Below are 23,755 nucleotides of genomic sequence, written 5' to 3' on the forward strand. Positions count from 1 at the left end.
GCAGGATTAAATGAAACCTGCAGCTTTTGTTCTGAAGGGCTTCAACAACAGAGAGGAGGGCTGTGTGTGGGGAATGCCCATTTCCTAAATTGCTGGCATAATGGAAGTTTCAGTGACAAGAAATTTAAAATTTAGTTACCACATTTTCCGCACTATGAGGTGCTCTTAAAAACCTTAAAATTGTCCAAATAATGCACCTAATGTTTCAAGGTTAGATGTTATTGTAAATATGCAAACGTGGCCGATGTGTAGCTGTGTCAGACAGTGCTGTGTAACTAGGAAGGTTGGGAGTTAGGATAGTCACAGTAATGTTTGTATTAGTGGTATCAGTCGGTTTATTTACATGTTGCAAACAAGCTGAGAAGTGACAGGCCTTATTAATCGTGTCGGACTGTTTTTTTTTTTTTAAGTGTTACTAGGTAGGAAGTTAGTGTATTTACAGAAATGTTGTTTTATTTTTACTGCATCAGTCTGTTATTTTTACAAGTTTTACCGTAAACTAATGTGGCTAACGCTAAAGGACTAACATGTAGCGGCATTACTAACAAGTTTGGAAGTTAGTGTGGTTACTTTCTTGGCTATTAGTATGTCTTATGTGTTGCAAAAGAGGTTGGAAGTCACAGGCATGAATTATACAGTTAACCTTTCAAACGTGGCTAACGTGTTTGTGACAACTAGCAGTTGTCACATTAAAGAAACAGACAGAAAAGGTTAATTGACAGAGTTTATTGGGTTAATGCAGTTAAAGTTAAGCGGCAGCAGCGGTGTTCTTCTGGGTCAGGAGGACCTGTGAAAGCACATAGATTTAAATATTTGTTTTACACCTGCTGCATGTTTGTCTATGCCTTGTCTGATTGTGATGACTCACCTCTGTTTTCTATGTTAGGAATGGTCCGCCAGCAAAAGAGGTCCCTAAGGGTACAAGGACCTTATATTGGTTCCAGGGAGGGAACCAAAATCCTTGTATAGTTAACAGGGGAGATTTAGATTAGTAATTTTAGTATTGGAGTGAATTATTGAAATGTTTTAGGAACAGTCTGTGAATTCTATTTTTGCATGGGGAAATTATTTATTTTTATAGGGGTTAGGGGAACTTTGAATGTACATATTTTAATATTTTGTGTAAATAGATTTTCTGTGGGAACCTGGGTGGATGGTAGCTCCCAAAGGAGAAATCCTATAAAGGTGGGAGTTGTAACCATTGGGAGGTTGTTGTTGGTTGGTGGTTAGAGCTGGGCCATGACTGTGAAATGCCAACAGAAGAAAGTGGAAAATAAAGTTTGAGTAAAAACCAAGTCCTGAGACTCCGCCTGTGCTTCGACCATGAGGATGGCCTCCGAGACTACGAGCTGAACGTGACAGTGTTGGCCTGTGTTTAGGAGTTAGCATAGTCACAGTAACGTTTATTTTAGCTGTATATGTCTGTTCTTTTCTGTGTTGCAAACAAGGTTGGGAGTTACATGTAGTTATCGTTACCACACTTCATAAAGTCTGACTGACGGACTTATCTCTGACTCTTGTCCAACTTAGTGTCCCATATAGTTTGGTCCATAAAATAAGTTCAAATATATATATATATATAGATATATTTATATATATAACCACAAGTTTTCTTTTCACACGATAAGAACTTGGGATCAAATGTTAAACAATAAAAGTAATCAGGACAGTGAACCTTTTGGAAAAAGATGAGCAAAGTCACACAGAGCAGAACCAGAACCAGAACCGTCCTCTCTGCTAAGGATACCCCATGCAGGCCTTCCATCTTTCCCATTCTCTGCACACACTGATTCCCAAAAGGGGACAGCGGCCTGGCCAACCACACAGAAACACGACAGCTCCTCAGTATTCAGCTGTGACCAGAAAAGGTAAAAACAGCAGAAGCTCTTTCAGGGTCTCTGCTCTCTGCCTGCAGGAGCTAAGAGAAGCTGCTCGGGGTTTTCTCACAATCGAGGGCCTTTTTGTTGTTTGTGTTTCCTGCCGAGTGATTTTTGAAGCGGCTGCAGCTGAAAGGGTCAGCGTAAACTTAGTGTGTGGGAAAATGCCCGATAGCACTAATCTCCATCTGAGAGGCTTCCGTCCTATCAATGATACTGAGAGGTAAACTCCTTTATCTGGATGTGTGTTCAGACACATCTGTGCGACATGCAGAGTTCTGCAGTTCAGACACGTGTGCTTGTTTGCAGCGAGCGAACAAAACAACCAAAACAGATGTAAATAAAGTAGAGCACAGTGAGACCAGTGATGACAGGAGACGCCAGAAAAACAGAGCTGAAGATGCTAGAACGTTGGAGTGAGGACGATGAACAACGAGAAGGATTAGTCAGAGAAACAGTTTGGAACCAAAGGGGTTTGGATTTATGAGAGTTTTTTTTCCAAACTTCTTGGGTTTAATTCTCCAAAGAGGAGAAGAAGAGCAGAGAGGTCCATAGAGGTGGTTGAAGAAGACATGGAGGGGTTGTGAGACAGAAGATGATGCTTGGAGACAACTGTGGTTACTCTTGAAGGCCACAGAAGACTGTGGAGGAAACCAAAGAGCTAAAGCAGCTTTCCTGCCAGCATGGACACACTTTACAAGCTCCAGCATGAACCTCCTGCTCTTCCTGTATGGTTCCGTTGGCAGGAGAAGTGCTGAAGATAGATGGAGACAGACATCTGAAGGAGGGAGGACTGACAGGTTTCTTTTGAGGTGCTAGATCTGTGATTGCTGGTTCCATCTCCTCATGTCTGCTCATCACAGTCTGAGCTGCCTTTGGATGATGTTTTTCAAACTTGTCCAGCTGAGAGGAACCAGTGGGGACAGACGGAGACAGTTAAATCCAACGTGAGAGAGACACGTCAACAAAACACTTGACTTGAGTTGGTAAATAATCGTGGACTCATTTAATTCACTAAGAAACACACAGATGATTGAAGGTGTGTCAATCTGTCAGTCAAAACTCGGACTCAAGACGATTTTCATCCAGTGTGGATTTCACACATTTTATGTTTGCATGTTCCTCTATGAATGACTCCTTTTGTAAATTGTGCTCATTGGGAGTTTAAATAAAGCTGTAGATCAGACGCAGGAGAGTGGACCCAAAAGATAACCGACCAGATTGTGTTTTGTAAAGGACGCTTGAATGTTCTGTCCTTCATAACTGTGTTTTTGTTTGTTTTTTCAGTAGAGAAATCTATTTACTGAAAATCTGTGTTTGCGTTTTATGATTTTAAATTACACTACTCATAATAAGTTAGGGATGTTGTTATCTACATGTGTGCTTTCCTTTTAAGTCTGAATTTTAATGAAACACCTAAAAGTTCCCTTTATTATTATTAATCATATATGGGAAGAAACTCTATTTTTATTAGTTTTCATTAATTTATCCCAAAATAAAGACATTAATAAAGATAAACCCAAATAAAAACAATTGACCATGTCAGTAGTGGATACTTCCACCATTTACTGCAATGACCACTATTTCTATGCAAGGTGACCCAACACTCAGTGAGGTCAGAGGTCCTTAGGTTCTGGTCATGGTTGTGGTCTGGTCACTGGCGGTTCTGTCACAAACTAGTTCTGAGTCTTGATGCTGCTGATGACACTTTGAAACAAGTTCACCTGCAACCCCTGACTACTACACCTACTACCAACCGTTAGGTGCTATGACCAGGTGGTGCTGCTCGTCCGTTAAGTGTCGTTGTGAGTTCATGGATGTATAAATGATGAATGACTTAGTGGCAAAATCAGCTTTTTAGACCCTCAGAATGTAATGTGAAGTTGATGCCACATTGAAAAGGTCTTTCTTCTAGAATGTTTTGGTTTTGACTCCAATAAGTCAGAGACACTGAACACTCTGAGACCATGATGTGGAAGACACAAAACAGGAAGAGTCTGTCGGCCCAGTCAATTGCCTTCCTTATCCTGAAAATCTGTGGAGAGAAAAAAACACGGTATTTACAACAACAATTGAGTTTTTCATAACATCCCTGACTTATTGTGTAAGTTAGAAATTAGAAAACCAAAGGCACACATGCACCCACAGACTTACTCTAACCGATAAGCATGCGCAGGATGCAATAAATAATGAATGCATCAAGCAAACATGCACACCATACTGAGCAGGGGGGTGAGTGTTTGGGGAAGTGCATGTCAGCTCAAATGTCAACTCAAATGTAAATTAGTGTTTAAAAAATAAAACACAGATCAGATTTTAAAAAAATACAGAGGAGCTGCAAAGCGCACAGATTTCCTCAAGAATTCAGAGCAGGAGAAGTTCATGGTGCCAAAAGTGAAAAAGTTCTGACCTGAGTGTGATGCAACCCAAGACGACCTCGACTGCAGACTTTTCAGGGGAAATGAGCATCCCTTGTGTGTGACCACAGAAATCAGGAATTCTCTTTGGGTTGAGGATGAAGGACTGTCTCGGATGAGGTGATGGAGGGTTCTGCCATCTCATGAGGAGGAACAAAGCAGAAGATTGACAGAAAGGTCGCTTCACACTCTTCTGGGATCAGGAAGTGCCAGTTCTGGCGCACACACAGACGACCTTAAACACGATGCAAATTGCAAATTTTTAGCGCTGCATGTTCCTGCACTGTGAGGTGACATGGACTTCCCCAAGGAGCATCATCCTGCTCGCTGTGAGGCGATGCAGCCAGCCATGCAGCTTAAATTTGAATGGAATTATGTTTTTATCCTGTAAGCATGTCGCCCTTTCAGGTGACCGGAAATGGTTCTGCTCTTTTAAACTCGTAGAACTCGTAGGGGTCTGTGGTGCTGAATGCATTTTTCTTTTTTCCACCTGTGGTGGCGAAGCATCAGAGACTCCTGGAAGGTGAAAGAGACGACTGGTTCTGTGCTGGAGGTAAGTTCTGATGAAAATCTCCATGTTTTCAGTCAGAGCCCCCTCAGACAGAGGCTATACCAAAGTTAGATTAGTATAACTACATGAAAGTTACGTAAATAAGATATAATTCCTAACGAGGTGTCCATTTATTTCTGATTATGGACATCCCCAAGATCTCTATCCTGCTTTTACCGTCATTAAAGAAAGAAATATTGAATCAAAATTTAGTACTTTCATCTTGTCATATTTTAGGTTGAACTTGTTTTTCACGAGAAGCAAACTATTTCATACGTGGAATGACGCATTGTCATGGCAACGGCTGCAGAGCCTGCCCTGGACGGACCTCAGTCTGCTGCAGCAGACGAAAAGGGAATGTGTGGTGAATGCCATGATAAGACATCCAAAGCATCCTTTTAGGGAAAGTTCACCTCTTAGCGCTTGTTTTTTTTTGTCCAGATGATGAAGCCAAAGTTTGTTTCAGAGAAGCAAATGTCACAGGTAGTTTCCTCGCTTTCATTGAAGAAACATCCACCGTTAACGCTGATCATTTAATGGGCGACCGGATCTGTTATGACAGGTGGGTGGAAGGTGGAATCCAAGTGCGGACACGGCTTTCCGGGTAACAAACATCTTTTATTTTAAACGGGTGAAGAGAGTTGGGACTGCGGGCTGGCAGATTGTAGTCTGGCAGGCAGAGGAGCAAACGGGCGGGTGGCCGCTATGGAGCCGGGCAAGATCTTGGAAGGGAGAACGGGAGGATTAGAACACATAGGAAAAACTTTTAGATCTGATAAAACTGCCAACCTTGTAACCAGAGGTGAACAATGGTCTGGCGTCGGCTGGAGGTCTGTCTAAAGAACAAATAGAGTGGCTGATGAGGAGTGATCAGGATGAGGTGCAGGTGGGGCTCAGGCACTGGGGGAGAGCATGCCCACAGAAGCTCAGTTGGTTTATTGCAAGGGCTGGCACACGGGAAATCAGGTGACCCCTGAAGGGATATGCCGAAAGGTGAACAGCAACAATTCTGATCATTAAATGTGTATCAATTTCTTTCATTAATTTACAATAAACTTATTTATAAGCACGCATTTACTCTGTATCAAGCAATAAGGTAAGCAAGACAGAAAGACAAACTATTTCAAATTAAGGTCAACATTGTCGTTGATGGAAACATTTGATTGAGATCCTGTCACACATGTGAGGGACAGAGGCCTTTTCTACTGTCTTGCTGTTGTAGTAAACTGTGGAATAACCTCCACCTGTGTTCCTAGTTTCTGTTGTTCCGGTTACCAGATGGTGTGTAAACCAATGCAACCATGCTGAACCTCCAGGCTATGTGACCAGATCTTCTTTCTTAGGTGTCCATTATGTTCATTATCACTTTTTGATGTACACCCTGCAGCCAATCAGAATCAAGTATTCAGGGGTACTATAGTTTCACCCCAATTACATTTAAAAAGAAACGAAAGAAGAAGAAAAAAGAGCAGCTGTGGTGCAGACATAGAGTGATCAACTGCTGATCAGAAGGTCGCAGGTTCACTTTCCGGCCTGCCTGCTCATGTGTTAAAGTGTGTGTAAACCTGTGTGTGTTTGTGTGTCTGTGTGTAGCGCTTTGGGGCCTTTTAGTAAGGTAATAAAGTGTTATATTTGCAAACAACATTTACCAAGAATGTGATTAATTTAGAAATCCTACCTATGCAGAGCATGGATGTTCCTTTAAACACGTTATGATGGAGTCATATTTACAAAACCTGCAGGATCAAACTTATTGCTTTTCAAGAACATTTAAAGAACATTTTGGGATTATTTTAGACTCATCTTTGTATTGAGTGGGTTGGCTAGAACTGCATGTTGCATATTATTTCTTCCTCTGACAGACTTAAACAGCCTGCTCACTGTTGGAAGCCTTGTTACAGTATAATCTAAACTTTACAGTTTTACTCATGCATTCCTCTCCTGATGAAAATAAACTTTCCCGTCTCCAGGCAGTCTGTAGCTGCTCTCGTAATGGGAGGATTTGCACGGCAGAGTGTTTTGCAGTATAATCGCCCTCATTTTGACATTATAGATGACAATTACAGTAATGACTGCTGTTTTCGTTCAGACTTAATGAAACAGAGTAAAGATTTCTGCTTTTTAGAGACGTTTAAACACCGCTGTACTTGTGGTGATGATTATCTCTGAGCTCAATTTCAGAAGACGGAGACTTTAGAGATGGAGGCATTTTTCATTGAATTTATTTGACATGTGAAATAAACACAATGTTTCACTGAGACTAACAAACATTAAGTATTTCTTTGGCAGAAACAAAATTGCATAATTCTAGCATTTTACCAAAACAGGAAGTTAAGAGTTTCGGGTTTTATGATCTCTTTTATTTATGAGACACAAAGAAAACTGTTTTCATAACTTTGGATTGTTATAATCATTTTACTAAATGTTAACATTATTATTAATTAATATTAATAAACTTTAAAACCCAGTATTAGTCTTGAACTTTTTTCAGACCGCGGACCGGTTTAATGTCAGACAATATTTTCACAAACCGCTCCAAATGGTGCTGAGGTTTGTGTGTATCGTTTTTTAGCTTCCGGTTCCTGAAAAAACGATTTTACAAGAAATTTAGTTTGAAAAAATCCAAAAGTATTACAGATTTTTTCTTTTTGAAGATGATGAGTTGGTTAAAAAAATGGTGATATTTGTAAATATTCAATAAAAGCGACATTACAGTTTTCTTCCCATGTAATAATAGAATCCCATAATAACACTGAGAACGTAACTCCTGATTATTATTATTATTTGTTTGAACACAGAGGAACATTTTCTGTGCTAAAGTTTCTCAACTACTGCCTGCCTAATTCACCCTTAATCTCGATTTGAACAAGTTTCCACAAACTTTATGTGATAGACTGTTTTTTCTCTGTAAAATCTTTGCAGCTGGTTTAAACTTAGACTTTGTGATGAAGATGAAGACGTCAAAGTGGGTGCTAAAAAACGAACACTATAGCTGCGTCTAAATTTTAAGGTGTAAAGAATAAATAAAGCTAAATAAAATGTTACAACATGTAAAGCTAATATTTTATACATACAATAATAAACTTGAATCTGCTGTCTGCATCTTCATTATCTGAAACATTGGAGAATCAGTCGCAGCGTATCAGACAGAGCAGAGCGGCTCTGGTTGGTGGAAACAACTGTCTTGAAATTCAGGAAGACTCCAAGTTATCTCTGTAAATAGAAGTTTTTTTCTTAAAACCTGAAGACCCTGATTTGGTTTCGTCACTGGTTTTTTCTCCACCAAAAACTTTTCAAATGTGTTTTTTGTTTGCTTTTCTTTAGCTTTAGGCTTTTAACTAAAAAGGCATGTGACACGTTAAGACTGATGGATGTGGTGAACGGAATCCGGTGTTGCCAAAATAAAACTTCCTGCGGTATCAGAAAATGAACAAAATGAAAATAATCAAAGTCAGCGTATGCATTTCTTTTGTGTCTGCGGCCCGGTACCAAGTGGCCCATCCACCGTACCGGTCCGCAGCCCGGGGGTTGGGGACCACTGCTCTTCCTGAAGCTGCGTGAAAGTAACACATGGTTCAGTGGTGCAAGGGTTAACTGTGATTCTGTAGACATCCTTTTCAAAATGAAATAAATCAATTATACCGATATTGGAAAAAAGCATTTGGATTGAGGTATGGTAGGTTTATTTTACTATAAGGTAAAAAAAAACAACCAAGTGCATCACAGCGGACAACACACGTGATGGCAGCGAAATATGATCAAACCATCATTACAGTCTGATGTGTGTGCAGAAAAGCAGCAGTTTTGATTTACAAAATCAATAGACTGACAAGACGCTGTTAAAAGAAAAAAAAAAAGAGTTCACAAAGTTATGCTGAAAAAAGTCTGCGAAACAGAGCGCGAAAGGTGAACTGCAATATTATCTTTAGCATTAAAAATAATGAATTTGTTTTTTCTCTAAATTCTTTTACCTGGAAGTTCGACGATTGGGTGTCTGAGGCTCCGCCTTTCTGGCGCCTTGCGGGTGCCGACCATTTCATGATGTCATCTTAGAGACGGCCTCTGCAGTGTGTCTGCGTTTCACCCGTGAAAACCAACATCATCCGAACTTTTGCAAAGACGGTGAGGATTGTGCTTATAAAATGAACATTTTGTCTGTGAGTGTGTGTGTCAGCCTGGAGGCGGTGCTGACAGCACAGACTCCTCCTTGAAGGGGAGGTTCCTCGCTGGTCTACGTCAGCTCCAGAGAGCCCGCTCGTTTTTGAGGATTGGGAGGGGCCGGTGCTCAGAGAGCAGGTTTTTAGAGGAATACTCAGAAATGCGTGGACGGATCAAAATGCTGCACAGAATCCTGAGGTACAATTATTCCGTTCAAGTGTTCAGTCCTGTCCTTGGTGTCCTTCGACAGCTATTTGGTCTTAGTGTAAGGCCAATTGTTTAGGGGGTGGACAGCAGTGTTGGGAGTAACGCTGTTTAAATCTAACTGCGTTACTAGGTTATAAGTTAGGTAATGGAGTAATCTAATTACTCTTATCAATGCGACAATGGCATTATGGTTACTTAGTATAAATCGTGGGTCGTTACTTCACTGTTCATTGATGTTTAATCAGACTTGAGCGCTCGCTGCACTTTTATAATTCATGAACTCTCATATGTCTAAGTTTGAGCTGGCAGATACTCATTTTTATAACAATAAAAAGAACAAGACAGTATGTGCTTGGCACAAACATTCATTTAGGAATTTTCTAAAATTATTAATATAATTCTTTATTGTAAGGGTGCTATATAAACTCATCATCTTCTTCCTCCCTCTCCCTCATGGTGTAGAGACTTGAGCAAAGTAGTACAAAATAACTCGGCAAAACACGGTAAAACACAGTAAAACAGCTAAACAACTAAACTCATTTGGTCAAAAACCCACACTTAAACCCAAATCCATCCGGACAGGCGAAGGGAATGGTATCCCACAATCCCTTGCGGTGCCGATGTAACAGCAGCAACAAAGTTACACCTACTTAATTGAATTAATTTGAATGAAAGTAAATAACTGTTTGAGAACTACGTGTTATTTTTAAACTGACTAAACAAAAAAAGTATTTTTAATTATCTTAACTGAAGCAAATAATTAAGTTAGATCAAAGTAAAACAGTTTATCTTTCCAACATCCATATGTGGTCTTATCACCCTCTCACAGTGGAAAAAGTATTATCTGAGCTTCTTCATCCACTAAATCATCTTCAAATGGACACGCCATGCTGCTTCATCTCTCTGAAAACAAACTAACCTTCAACTAAACCTGCTCCAGACCAGGTTATGTTCAGAGCATGAGTTGCCATGGCAACTTGACATACCCTGAAACATACTTCCATTTCTGGAACTGAAAGCTGAGGTTATCAACTTCCTTAGCCTCAAACTTATCGTGGGAGCTAGCATAACCTGCTTTCTGGAATACCCCCCAGGAGGAGAACTATGATTCCAGATCATGATTGGTTAAGGAGTCAAATGGGCGTGGACAGGCTCTCCACCCAGCCTGGATCAAAACAAACAGAAGAGGCAGAGATGAAGAATCTAGTGACAAAGGTACAATGTTCCGGCTGGAAGAATCAGCAGCATGTTTACTTTGATTGAAACAAAAGGGTGCTGCACCGTGACTTGGTGGTTAGTGCGCTCTGGCCTCACAGCGAGAAGGCCCTGGTTGAAATTGTGTGGAGCTTGCATGTTCTCCCTGTTCATGTGTGGGTTTTCTGCAGGTCTATATATATATATATATATATATATATATATATATATATATGTGTGTGTGTGTGTGTGTGTGTGTGTGTATATTTGCATATTGCTTGTTGCAGTTTTGTAGTATAATCATTCTGAATGACAATGCTAAAGTTTAGGTCAAGGTGCAATATGAGAGTGAATTACTGATGTTTTGTTACTTAATTGTTAGTTTTATTCATGTTGATGTTTTTTTCGTTTCCATTTTACCCTCTGTTGATTGAAACTATTTTCTTCAATTAAACAAAAATTAGGATATTTTAATTATGTTGGTACTTTTAAACTTTATACTCATTTTTTTATCTTTATGTGAAGTTAATATCATTGATATTTATACATTGAGTTCTGCAGTTTTTTTGTGTGATAATTTTAAGTAAGATTCTACACTTTAGTCTTCTCTCTCTCTATTATAATTAAACAACATAATTAATTGGTAGAACTACACCAAAATACTAGGAGGATCATTTTCCTTTATTTCACTTAAGAATTAAGACTTAAGACTGTTTGTTTCTTTAAACTGTGGTTTTTACGTTTTAGTTCAGGATTACATTGGGGGAACTGGGTGGGGGAGGGGTGTGTGATTGTCCTGCTTTCTGTTTTAATTAATGTTCATCTTTTATGACTATTTTATTTACTTCTATGTAAAGCACTTTGGGTTTTTAACCTGCATGAAAGGCGCCAAACGAATAAAAGAAATTTGTTTTTTGATGATATTTGTTACATTTGGAGGCAGCTGAGGAGAAATAACATTTATTGCCGTATTTATTGTAAAACTGGAGATACTTTCCTGAGTAACTAAGTGCTTTTACAATACAGTAAGTTACAAACTCAGTTACTTTTGGGTGATGTTACTATAACTAATTACTATTTCAAAGTAAGATGCCCAACACTGGAGGACAGGTGTCAGTCAAAAAGGTGTCATTAATGCAGGTAGTGAGTGGAGGACAGAAGAGCTTCTGGAAGAAGACGGAACAGGTCTGTGATGGACAGAATTATTGCTTGTTTGTAGGAGATAAATACTTAATTTCTGCCCTACTGTACAAATAAATAATAAGAAAAAAATCCTGCAACAGGGATTCTTTTTTCCACTCTTTTCTCACTGATGATGAACATTACAGACCTCTCTCTTCTTTTCCAAGAGGATCACCTTTGGCTTCACCATTCATATTTTATCTCTCAGCTCTTGGAGTTTCTCTGTCTTCTGATGTTTCTTCTCCCTGATCTTTCTATCACCTGGGATTTCTACATCTATCACTATGCCTCTGGTCTGGTCTGTTTTCCATTATCGTGTTGTCTGTCTGTATCTGGAAGTCTCACAGGATCTTATCTTATCTACCTTTAGAGGGGTTTACCGTCTTGACCGTGGGACTGCAGCTCATAGTTGGCGTCATTATTTCTGTACAGTATTTCGGCCCCTTTGTTACTGCATTCCATGTACTGTTAGAGCCTTACACCCTGCCAGTGTGTGAAGAATCAACTCTGGGGTGTCTTTGTACAGCTTGGAGCTGAATTCCTGCCTGGTGGGACAGATCCTGGCCTCCATTGATCTTGTACTGTGCTGCCATGATTACTGCCTCTGTGCATTTTTTTCAGTCCAGCTTTGTACAGCCGCTGGTAAGACTGAAATCAGCGTTAATTGTTTCTGTCGGTGGTTCATACCGTAAGGGGCTTCGTCCCTCAGCGATGGTTCCTGCGCCTCCCTCTTTTCTTACTTGAGTTTCTGGTACCTGATTAACTATTGGCTGTGGATGGAATCACACAGTGGTAAGGTCTGGTCATTTTACGTGAGACAGATTCAAATTCTTGGTCATTGAATTGAGGAAAGGTGGCTCTAATGTGATCCCAGAAGCTCTGGATGAACAGATTTCCTTCCTTTTGAGGGAATGAGGCGACAGGGTGGGAATATTACAGCCATCAATCCGGAGTCTTCCCATACATGCTGCACGCTCTGCAACCAGTCGAGTGTGTTCCACTGGAACATCATCCACACAGCAGGCTGCATGTCTACAGCTCCCAGAATCACCAGCGGAATGAGCGTTCACTTCCAGGAGGTGTGCAGCAGTCAACGAGCTGCTGGAGGCGTGTGACTCATTGGGTTGGACATTAGAGTCATTTAACGTTGCAGTAGAAAAGTGTGTGTTTTAACTGATGGATTGCTTCTTTATGTTCCCCTTAGATCTCCTAATGAATCAAATCAATTTTTTTTTTTTGCTTGGTGGGACTTCCTCCTAGGACCTTTTCAAGCCTGTTTGACCTGAGCTACTTACGGTTTATCAGGCCCAGCATTACTTCTCTGTCTCAGAATTACAACAACTCTTTTCCTGGAGTCTCCTGTCAGCATGTTGTTCTGCAGATGTTCCCTACAGTCCCACGGCCTTGAAGTGGAGTTGGAGAGGTGTCTCTAAAGATGCAAATGTGTGTATTATCTGAAATAGAAAATATAGTGGTTTTCATACACTCACTTTATTATGATTATTATTGTAAAAAGCAGCTGCATTCACAATGACATCAAACAACAAACCACTCATTTTCCAGCCCATTAGCAGAGAGATTGCAGAGCCAAAGTTCCCTCTATTATAATTTTCCCAGAAACTTTATTTCCCCTTTTTTAGTCAAAAATCTTTTTTTTTTTTTTTTTTGTGCAAATAGCGTTGAAGGTTACCTTACTTTTAGTGTTTTTTATATGATTTAAGTCATCTGCTTTGTTGTGCCTCATTATGCAGTTAGTTTAGTTTTTATTTTGCACCAAACTCAGACCCGATCCTCTGCTTCTGGTTGTTCTTCTCCACTTTCACCGTGAATTTTCTGCCTCCTCTCGCTCTGGCGGCAGAACAGGGGCAGATCTCTCCATTAGCAGGACATCCTCCTCTTCTGGGCTAATGTATCTCTAACAGAAATGCTTTCAAGCAGAAAATTACCCCAACTGTTCTGACCTCAATCTCACAGCATTACAGAGAAAATTAGATGTTGACTTTTAGCTGCTGTACTTTTAGAAAAAGATGGGGGGAGGGGGGGGGGGTAATTTCCCAAAATAAAAACATCTGAAGCCTCCAAAGCGTAGAGATGTTTTTTTTAACTGTCTTTTTTTTTTTTTTTTTTTTTACAAAGCAGAACTTGAATCACATTCCAAAATCCTTGAACATCTTCAGGATGTGTCCTCTTGACATGTAAGCATGAGTCACGGGGGGCTCTGGGGTCTGCGTGGGAAACTATTAAAATACCCAAAGTTCCCCTTAAGGAAACATGGAAACGGCTCTTTTTTTCCCTGCAGATTCTAAACAAACAGCATGAGAACCCAGCTCCCAATCATCAGCTCTGATCTGGAGGGTCTGCACCTCATTCAAACTATAGCAGCAGACCGTGAACCGCAGAAACTGACGAGTCGTCAGCATCACTGCAGGCTCAGGTTGATATTTGTAAAAAGACAGAAATATAACTCCCCCATATGTTAAAGCATTTGACCTAAATAATATTTCTAATGAGTGAATGGTTTGAAGTTGGACTCCAATCATGTTTTTATCTAGTGTAAAAGCATCCCCAGTGGTCTTTTTAGCTATGATGATTCTGTTTTTAGGCTAAATCCCAAAACTATGTGTCATTTTTTTAGGGAGTACTTTCTGCAGAGCAGCAGCAGTTCATTAGAAATTCACCTCTGAGTTGTGGGCGGGAACGGTGGTGTGGCATATGCCTGCACTCATATCCCATCAGCTCACAACCCCAACAGCAGTGCAACAAAAATGGCGAGCAATATTGGAGCTATCCAGCTGTTTCAGATTCCAGCTCAGATTAGGAAAACAAAGATGCTCTATTTGGATCTATTTGTCTGCAACTGAATGCATCAGAATGGAGCTTCTACTGTTACAAGATTTTTCAAATGACGATCACGATTTGCATAACGAAATACTCAGAAATGCAATTTTGAGCTTAATTTTCTTTATATACGTCCTCCGTTATCAGAAAAATGCTACAAGATCATGTGAAAAACACCAAAATCACAATTTTCATCAGAGTAGGTCATTAACTGGGCAACACATTCTATGCAATGTTTTAAATTGTAATTATTAAAGGGCCTATATCCTGCAAGATATATTTTTTGAGCATTTACGTGTATTATAAAGTTCTTTCCTCAGACAAGAAACCTCAAAGCAGTATTTTGATGTGTTCACACATTTCCCAGCATTCCTCTAAAAACCTGCTCGCTGAGCACCAGCCCCTCCCAATCCACAAAAACAAGCATAGATGCCAGCCAGCCCCGTCACAGACGGATGAGGCCACTGAGGCGGGTGGAACAAGAATGACGCCGCCGCTTAACCTTTACTGGTATTTGATTGATAAAAATGTCTCTGCAATCGAACTCAAATGCGAGTAAAGATAAGCGTCAGCGTGCCAACACCAGTGGACGCCATGGCGGCCTCTGCATCATTTCAAAAGATACTCGTGTTTTTTTTGGAAGCCTTTTTTTTCTGCATCTGCAGCTTAACAATGAAAAACACGGAGGACTATTTGTATCGACTTGATGAGCAAATAGAACCAACTCTGCTGTTCTCGACCATTTCCTGCACTTCACATCTCACCAGCCCCACAGAATTGCTGCAGTTATTTCTGCAGAAAGCATTCTTCATCATGTGTGTCTGGCCCGGTTCAGTCACCTTCACAGGCTGAGACGCAGTGGATGAGGCTCCTGTCTGAACAGATAACTCAATTTAGCCGTGAGGCTGTCATGCACTCCCACACGCATGTTGTTCACAGCTGTAGTCTTATGATAACCATCACACCTTGAGTTCATTGCGTCTGTGCCAGCTTGGCTGCACGGAGGGACTCGGGGCTTCTATTGTGCGTCCGTTGGAGGCTGGTCATCACCACCAAACACTTCTGAGAGGGAATCACTTCAGACTGTAAGTGACTGAGCTCTGGCTTCCTCTAAGGCAGGGGTCTGCGACCTGAGGGCCCCAAGCCATATGTGGCTCTTTTACCCCTCCATTGTGGTTCCCTGCTTAAATATAAAGAAAACGTTGTTTTTAAGTGTAAAATAAAAAATAACTAGGTAGAAAAGTAAAAAAAAAAGTAAACAAATGTACTAAATTAACTCTTATTTAATTTTGATTTGTTAGATTTCCAAATTTCTGTCAGAGATGCACCAACAACCATGAAATATTCTTTGCTCTGCTGCCATTACACTGCCCTCTATTACATTTGCTGCAATGGGATGATCCCTTTATTTTGAAAGGTAGTCAATAAACTTTCATATTTAGAAAAAAAAATCGATTTTCTTTTTATATTTACGTTTTTATTTAAAAAAACAATTGTTTTTTTTTTATCACAGTGGTAACAATATTATAAATACAAATCAGTGTCCTACCAGGTTGTGGTCAGAGAGAAAACGACTTGAAGGTGGCAGAGCCCTGGTTCAAACCGCTTCACAGTCACATTCCCATTCACACACACACACACATTCACACACACTGAGTGACAATCTGGGGTTCATTGTCCTGCCACAGACCATTTCGGCACATGAGCGGGCAAGCCGGGAACACGCGTTCAGCCCATGCTCTTCACACTCCTTGTAGCATTTTTTTAACGTAATGGTGGACAAGTATTAACAAATTGTGGATTAAAACTCCATTTCTGAGTATTTCTGAAATCAAATCGCGTTGGATCAGGAGCAGATGAACACAGGATGTTTGTAAAAACTTGGACTTATGATGCCGCTACTGCCGTGGGCGGACTACAGTCTTGCTTTTTCCGCTCCAATTCTAAATCCTCCACTTGCAGACAAACAGATCCATGTATGTTTTCACGTCCTCATCTGAGCTGCCATCTGGCTCTGTCCGCAGATGTTTTTTCTGCTATGCTAGCTTGGGCTTGTGAGGCGCTAGTGGGAGAGAATGTAAACAAAGGCATGCTGGAACATTAGCTAGGCTAACTTCTGCACCAACAGTCACCACAACCCAAAAGCGAAAGTGTAATGAGCTCCTGCCACTCTGCAGAAAATATGTTTTCAAAAACGACTCACGTTTTTTAATTTTTGCTAAAAGCCGCTTGTTTAAAAAAGACCACGGGAACGATTTCATAATAGAAATATAGTTGGATTGGGACTTTAACAGTGCACATCTCCTTTTTTACATTGACTCTCGCACTCTCCAGCTGTTGCAGGGAGGCCCACATGGCAGAGTACTCTGAAACCGGATAGATTTATTATGGCATCGCTGGACTTTGCTACTGAACTCTCATTCAAACCCCGCAGACAAACACTTAAACCCTTTTCCCTCCTGACTGCTGTGATTCAGAAAGCAGACACATCCATTTTTCTGACCTTACTTTGTTTTCACAATAAACCCACGGACTCCTCGCCGTCCACAGCGACCTTCGCGACTTGTCTTGCATCGGAACCTGAGTTATCGCTGAGAAGCAGAGTCTTAACTTACATGCAGGTTCCTTCATTCAGCCTTGGGATGCACTGTCAGCAATGGACAGTGGAGGTAAACAAAACAGAGTAAATCTGAAGAGTCAGGATGCAAGTTGGAGACTAAATAAATGGATTCTTGGGTAAATCTTGGACAACTTCCTTTTGGACCTCATCGCCACCAAAACAAGATAAAAGACAGGAGCGCTGCTGAAGCACGTTTCCAGCTAGAGCAACATCTGATGAATTTTTATTTTGACAGTTATAGTGTGTAGAATGAGCAGTTTCACGTGAGGGTGCGTGAGAAACAAACAGTCCCTGAGCTTATGAAAACCATATGACATGCTCTGAAAAAGAAAGCACCTCTCAGTTTGCTGCTCCTCCCCCCCAATCTGGCACACACACTCACAGCCCCCCCAACCAATACACACAAATTCTTCCTCCAAAAACATACAATTCTTTTTCTGAATTCCCTTCCTGTGTCCTTCTCTGCCCACCCTCCTCTTCGTCGGGGCTCCCAGGCTCCCACCCCCTCCCCTTCCCACATCGGTCCTCCCTCTCTGAAACTATGGGATGATTGCTTGGTCTCAGCTCTGGTGCAGATTAGACCCAGTGTTGTGGAGTTCAGATCACAGGCAGGCTAATGAAGGAAGAAAGGATAAAGTAGGGGAAGAAGAGCAGAGAAAGTGGCCGACATCGTGACGAGTGTGGAAACAGTTAGGAGGGCAGACAGAGGAGAAAATGGGCTCTCTGGTGGGCAGTTCTGCTGCTTTCCTCTCCCTGTGGACGGTTTTCTTTGAGGCTTCTTCTGTTCTGGGTCAGGACCTTCAGGAGAGGGACGCCATCTGCAACGCAGCCGGCTGCTATGTGGCCCACTTCCAGCGCAAAATCTTCCTGGACTCGTGGAGAACCTGCAAACAGATGGGTGGCAACCTGGCCACAATCAAGCGGAAGGAGGACGCGGCTGCCATCGCTTCACTCTTCTCCACTCTGGATTTGCGGCACTCGCGCTCCAGGGTCCGGGTGTGGATTGGTCTGCAGCGCCAACCGCGGCAGTGCACGCCCGCGCGTCCACTGAGGGGGTTCTCCTGGACCACCGGAGATCAAGACACCCAGTATACCAACTGGCAGAATGTCTACAGCGTGGCTTCGTGTATGGTTCCCCGTTGCGTGGCTTTGCGCTACGGGATTAACGAGCATGCAGATAACTTCAAATGGATAGACGGTTCCTGCTCCGTCCCTGTGGATGGGTTCCTGTGCCATTATTCCTACAGAGGAATGTGTCCTGCCTTGAGGAATGAGGGTGGGGGCAACCCCTTCTATGCAACACCATTCAACCTCATGAGCACGCTGCTAACTCATGTTCCGTTTGGATCTGTTGCTACGGTACCATGCCCCCCAGGTACCAGGGAGGGGCAACCGGTTTTGTGCACTCTGAGGGAGGATGGACATGTAGGATGGTCACGGGGCCCCCCCTTTTGCTCCGATCTGTTACCATCCAGCATGTGTGAGATAAACAACGGTGGGTGTGAGCAGCTCTGCAGATCATCAAATGGTCACTTCTTCTGCCAGTGTTTTGAAGGCTACGAGCTACGAGCGGACGGACTGACCTGTGAGCGGGTTAATATCTGTGACGTGGCCTCCTGTGAATATGAATGCCTGACTCTCATGGATAACTACCGCTGTGCCTGTCCGGATGGATACATGCTGAAGCGAGACCAACACAACTGTGAGGATGTAAACGAGTGCCTTCAGAGTCCCTGTCAGCAGATTTGTGAGAACACACTGGGATCATTTCTCTGTAGCTGCCGTAAGGGCTTTTATCAGCTTTACGACGGCGGCTGTGAGGACATAGATGAGTGTCTGGATGACCCATGTGATCATGTTTGTGAGAACACTCCTGGATCCTTTATCTGCCGCTGCCGCCCTGGCTTTGAAAAGGACCCGGACGACCGCAGCCTGTGCCACGATATCGACGAATGCCAAAGCCCGGACACCTGCGAGCACATGTGCGCCAATTCTGAAGGGAGCTACGAGTGCTACTGCAAGGAGGGCTATGAGCTCACGGCCGATCACTCGTCGTGTGTGCGCAAAGCCAGCGGTCAGCACCAGTCTGGCGCCACCACTCCGTATTACTGGGTCACCAATCACAGAGAGCCTGCATGGGATGTGCTGAACTATGACTGGAGTACAGAGCAGAGTCGCACTGGCTGGCCTGCAGAGGAGGAGAAAGAAAGCCTGGACTGGCTCACCGAGCCAACAAGCAAGGATGACTCTGATGTGACCTATGTAGACAGAACACAAAGGTATGAACTTTACTCTGATTTTGCCCAGAACACCGCAATGGAGCAAAGTGAGGAACCTAAAGAAGAAGTTGTATTTGTTGGAGACCCAACCCCCTCCTCCACTGTACAGTCACACACCAGTCCCAGCACCACATCAGACTGGTATTATGATGATGATGATGATAACAAAGAGGGCACTACCACGTCTCTTCCACCCTATTCCGCCTCCACAGTCTCTAAAGGACAGCTTTCTCCTTCTACGCTGAGCCCAGGAGATTCAAGCCACCGGAAGGAAATAGAAGAACTACGAGCAGAAAAGTCTGATTTCCCAGAGGAAGAATCAGAAGAGGAAAAAAAACAGGTGGGGGTTGCCCGCTCTCATGGTCCGGCTGCCATCAGTGAGTTCACTTCTTCCCCGCCCCTCCTGGGTAGAGATGGGGGGAGTGGAGACAGCCTGGATTCTGTCAAAGAGGACCAGGACTTGAGACAGGGCAGCACTTGGCTCCTGGTCGGCCTGCTTGTGCCCATCTGCATCTTCGTCGTGGTGATGGTGGCGCTCGCCATCATCTTTTGCACCCGCTGCACCTCTCAGCCGAAAAACGAGAAAAAAAGCAGCGACTGTTACCACTGGATCTCGGGCGCCCACGACAAACAGGGAGGCGCCGACCCGTCGGCGGGGGCCAAGGCGCAGGTTTAACCAAACACGGGATGAACTGACTGTCACAGAAACTCGAGCGAGAGCTGGTCATTAACCTGTGACAACTGCTGATCCTTTGACCCCGTGCTGTTGAGCATCAGCTGACAGACGGGGGGCCGTGGAGAACCCCTGACCTTCATGGGAGAAGGCCTTTTAAGTGATTAAAAACCCTGACCACACAGGGAAACTTCCGCTCACTTAGTGATTGCACTGCAGAATCTTAGGACTGTTTTTACATAAAATGTGTAATTAGCCTTTTTTTTTTTACATCTTCAAGTTTTTTGAGTTTGGTCCAGCAGATGACTGAGGGCTTTGGGTTGGATCAACCAAACACTTCTTTGTATATAATGTTCATTCTGTATATTAATGTATGTTTCAGGTCATGTGATTTTTTTTAAAGAATCCTTTTCTCTGCACCCCTCAAAGCGGGTGTCACGTAGGGGGCTTCAGCACATGGATTCCATCAGAGACCCGTGTCCGGTTTAAGGGTTTTTCCGCTATTCTTGACTTTTATTTGCAGCGGTGCAGGAGTCCTCTCCACACATGATTTACAGGATTTCTCCAAGCCTTTAAAGAAGAAGGCTGTCACTTCCCGCTGTCCGCACAGCAGTTTTACGGCTTGTTGGGCTCCAGATGTGCGTGGAGCTCCTCTTGTACAGCGCCGCCTGCTTTTTTAAAAACAGCAGGGCTCCACAACGCCGCAGCCCCGACCCAAATGTTCACGCTCGAGGCGCTAGGTGTTTCTCACAGTTCCAGCCACAACCGATGTGCCTGTATTGCTTTTGTAAAGCTTTGAATTAAAAATGTTTTTTGTGAAACTTGATTATTCTTTTCTCCTCACTACAACATTTTTTACAGTTTTTAACAAGAACCCTTGAGCTCACCTTTGATGTTGTTAGAGACGGCTTAACTTGCATCCCTTTGATACCGACTGAAACTAATTAACTTACACTAAAAAAAAAAAATAATTTCACTGAGATGGAATGACTCGTTTTTAGAAAAACCTCTCACATAAAGACATGTTTTATTTGTTTTACTTACAGGTTTATTCACTTATTACAGAATCTTTTCAACAATATAGCTCATGACTGTGCTTAAGTGGCTTTGTGCTGACATTTTTTTGACACTTTCTATCATTTTGTTGAAGAAATGTTTAAACCACTTCAACCCTTTATTGAAATCCACAAAAAACTGTAATATCATTTGTAATGAGATATAATCTTATAATAAACTGGGCGATTTGGTAAGTTTTTGTTCACAACATCGTTAGATTAAGATGCAAAAATATTGACACGAGGGTTCAGGAACAAAAAGCATCTTTTTTACCCACTGTCTCAAATTTAATCCACACATTTTTAAATTGCTGTGACTGTAATATTAAGAATAAATCATCAACAAAATTACATTTTTAAATACAGCAAATAGTCTTAAAAAAAGATATTCTCACCTTAAACTTTTGAAAGTGAGCAAAACTTTTCTTGGCAAAAGTGTTGTGGAGATTTCTCGGAAGCCGCCTATTATGAAATGAGCTGAAGAAGCCCCTCTACTGCCCCTAGTGGAAGGATGATGAACTACAGGGCAGAAAACATGGACCAAGTTCTTTACAATGGGTTTTTAAGGCAAGTCTGGATCATGTTAATGAGATAGGGGGGTCTCAGAAAGGCATTTATCATATGATACAAATGGATTTATATGGGGTAAAATACACTCATTTGTCTCCCAGAGTCTCCTTTCCGATGTTGGGGATTGAAGACATTAGGAAACCTTAAAGGCTTCTGTGTTTTTACAAGCTGTACTGAAGTCATTTATTCATTTCGGGGACCATAAACCTTATTTTCTAACATATTACAGATCTTGTGTGACATTCAATTGATTCACGTCTCCCCCCACTTATAAAAAATGAATGAAAACAGTAATGACTAAGCCAGAGGAGGCTTATGACATTTTATTTTGAAAGTTCTCTATAGTTTTCATTACCTTACTCATATTACGACTCCCCTCTTTTGCCTCCACAGCGATCATTTTTCTTTGCAATGTTTCTGCTACAACCTCTAAAGACATTAGGACTGTGATGGAGGGAAAAAAACAATTTTATATCTTTCTGGGGGAAAAAGATGAAAAAAAACTGTAATTTTAATGTGATCACTCAAAAAGCCTCGCTTGAGAGTGATTTTCATCTATGAAAAAAAAACAAATTAAATAAAGTAACAGAGTACTCCAACCATTACGATTTTCTAGATTATTTAATCCAAATACAGAAGTAAAAAATTATTCTGGAGTAAAAGTAACTGTTGGGTACTTTTACAATATGTATTAGGACACCTAGTGGTTACTTGGAGTATTGATCTGGCTCCAGCCACTTTGGTTTTTATTCCAACATCAGTGAGACGGTGAAACCGTTGTCCAGCGATCCAGACTCATTATGCAAAAAGGAACATTTCGTACTGAATGTTGTTGTCTTCACATGGAATCTCAGTGAATCCGGCTGTGATAGAGAAACAAATATGAGGCTTTGAAGCTTCTCACTACAAAAATAAGTAAATAAAAAGCACAAAAAACTACTCAAATTGTGAATCTGATCATATATTACCTTTGCCACACAACAGAATTATTTGTTTAGGTTTTTTTTTTTTTTTTTTGGGGGGGGGGGGGGGGGTCATAAGAAATTAATTTAAAGCTGTGAGAAGTTGGTTTTGCATGATATAAGCCCTTTAGTGTTGGACTAAATGTATTTGTAAGACTCAAATATGCAACACATACCAAAAACGTCACCCAGGTCTTTTGCAATATTTGTGAGCCCAAAAAGTGTGACACTTATTATGATTTTCAAAACATGTTTCAATGTCCCTGATTCCTTGCAAAATGAAACCACACTTAATTATTCATGGAACGTATAAGAAAACACAGTCTGAGTTTAAACAGAGACGGACTTTACTACAGTTTTTAAAAAACATTCTCTCCATGATATTTTCCATTCTCTGTGCAAATTCCAGCACAAATTTACCCAGGAGTCTGTGCAAAATTTGCTCAAGGCATCAGTTTAGTACAGGGAAAACTAGTCAAACCCTTTTGCATCTTTTCACATTTTGTGCCACCAAAGAGTTGAGAACTGTTTTGGTCATGGAGCTGCTACATAGATATTCATCTAAAGCGCTACACACGAAGCTTTTAAAGACCCACTCTGATGAAAATTGTGTTTTTGGTGTTTTTAATACATGTCCTTGTGGCATTTTTCTGATGATGGAGGACAGATATAAAGAAGATTGGAATTCAATTGCATCTCTGAGTATGTTTGTTTTTATTTTATTTTTATTCAAATCATTGTGAATCAGGAGCAGACAAAAAAAAGCCATTTGAAGAAGAGCTCACTTTTGATGGGCTCCCTCTGAGCTCTCAGCAACAGGGAGGGGAAGGGGGGCGGGGTTGCTCTGCACCAACAATCACAGCCATAACTCAGAGGCAAACTTCTGATGAACTACTGTGCAAAACTATGTCCTCAAAAATGTCAAGTTTATTGACTTTGACAAAAAGCTGCATAATCATGGGAACACTTTTAAAATAGATCAAGCGGTGATGGGAGTGGGTCTTTAACACACAACCGGAATGATTTTGTAGGATGAAAGGTCAGAACTCTATCCTCTGTTGAAATCCTTCTGTTTTTCAGGTTTTTTAAAGAACAGTGGGAGACTAAGAACATTGGTTAACACTGAAAATGCAGGATGTTAGTGGGCCAGAGACAATAACCAGAAATAATGAA

The 23,755-nt window shown here is 41.6% G+C and overlaps 1 protein-coding gene and 1 long non-coding RNA gene across 2 annotated transcripts; one reads left to right on the forward strand and one right to left on the reverse strand.

The window, feature by feature from the left end:
• Window positions 1-711: 711 nt before the first annotated feature.
• Window positions 712-10,749, reverse strand: LOC144987404 (uncharacterized). Its single transcript, XR_013651285.1, has 2 exons — window positions 4,288-10,749; window positions 712-3,912 (listed from the first exon to the last, which is right to left on the reverse strand). It is a non-coding gene; the product is annotated as an uncharacterized LOC144987404 (long non-coding RNA).
• Window positions 10,750-17,571: 6,822 nt separating this feature from the next.
• Window positions 17,572-20,816, forward strand: cd248a (CD248 molecule, endosialin a). Its single transcript, XM_004080029.5, has one exon. It carries the CDS (start codon window positions 17,758-17,760, stop codon window positions 19,996-19,998), a length of 2,241 nt encoding a protein of 746 aa, XP_004080077.1. The 5' UTR covers window positions 17,572-17,757; the 3' UTR covers window positions 19,999-20,816.
• Window positions 20,817-23,755: the final 2,939 nt, after the last annotated feature.

This window comes from Oryzias latipes, chromosome 18 (assembly GCF_053564925.1).
Source record: "Oryzias latipes strain Hd-rR chromosome 18, Olatipes_Hd-rR_3.1".
NCBI classification, from domain to species: Eukaryota; Metazoa; Chordata; class Actinopteri; order Beloniformes; family Adrianichthyidae; genus Oryzias; species Oryzias latipes.

Bases quoted from the DNA above. Each gene is read 5' to 3' on its own strand.
- cd248a (XM_004080029.5), top strand. From the start codon at position 17,758: ATGGGCTCTCTGGTGGGCAGTTCTGCTGCTTTCCTCTCCCTGTGGACG.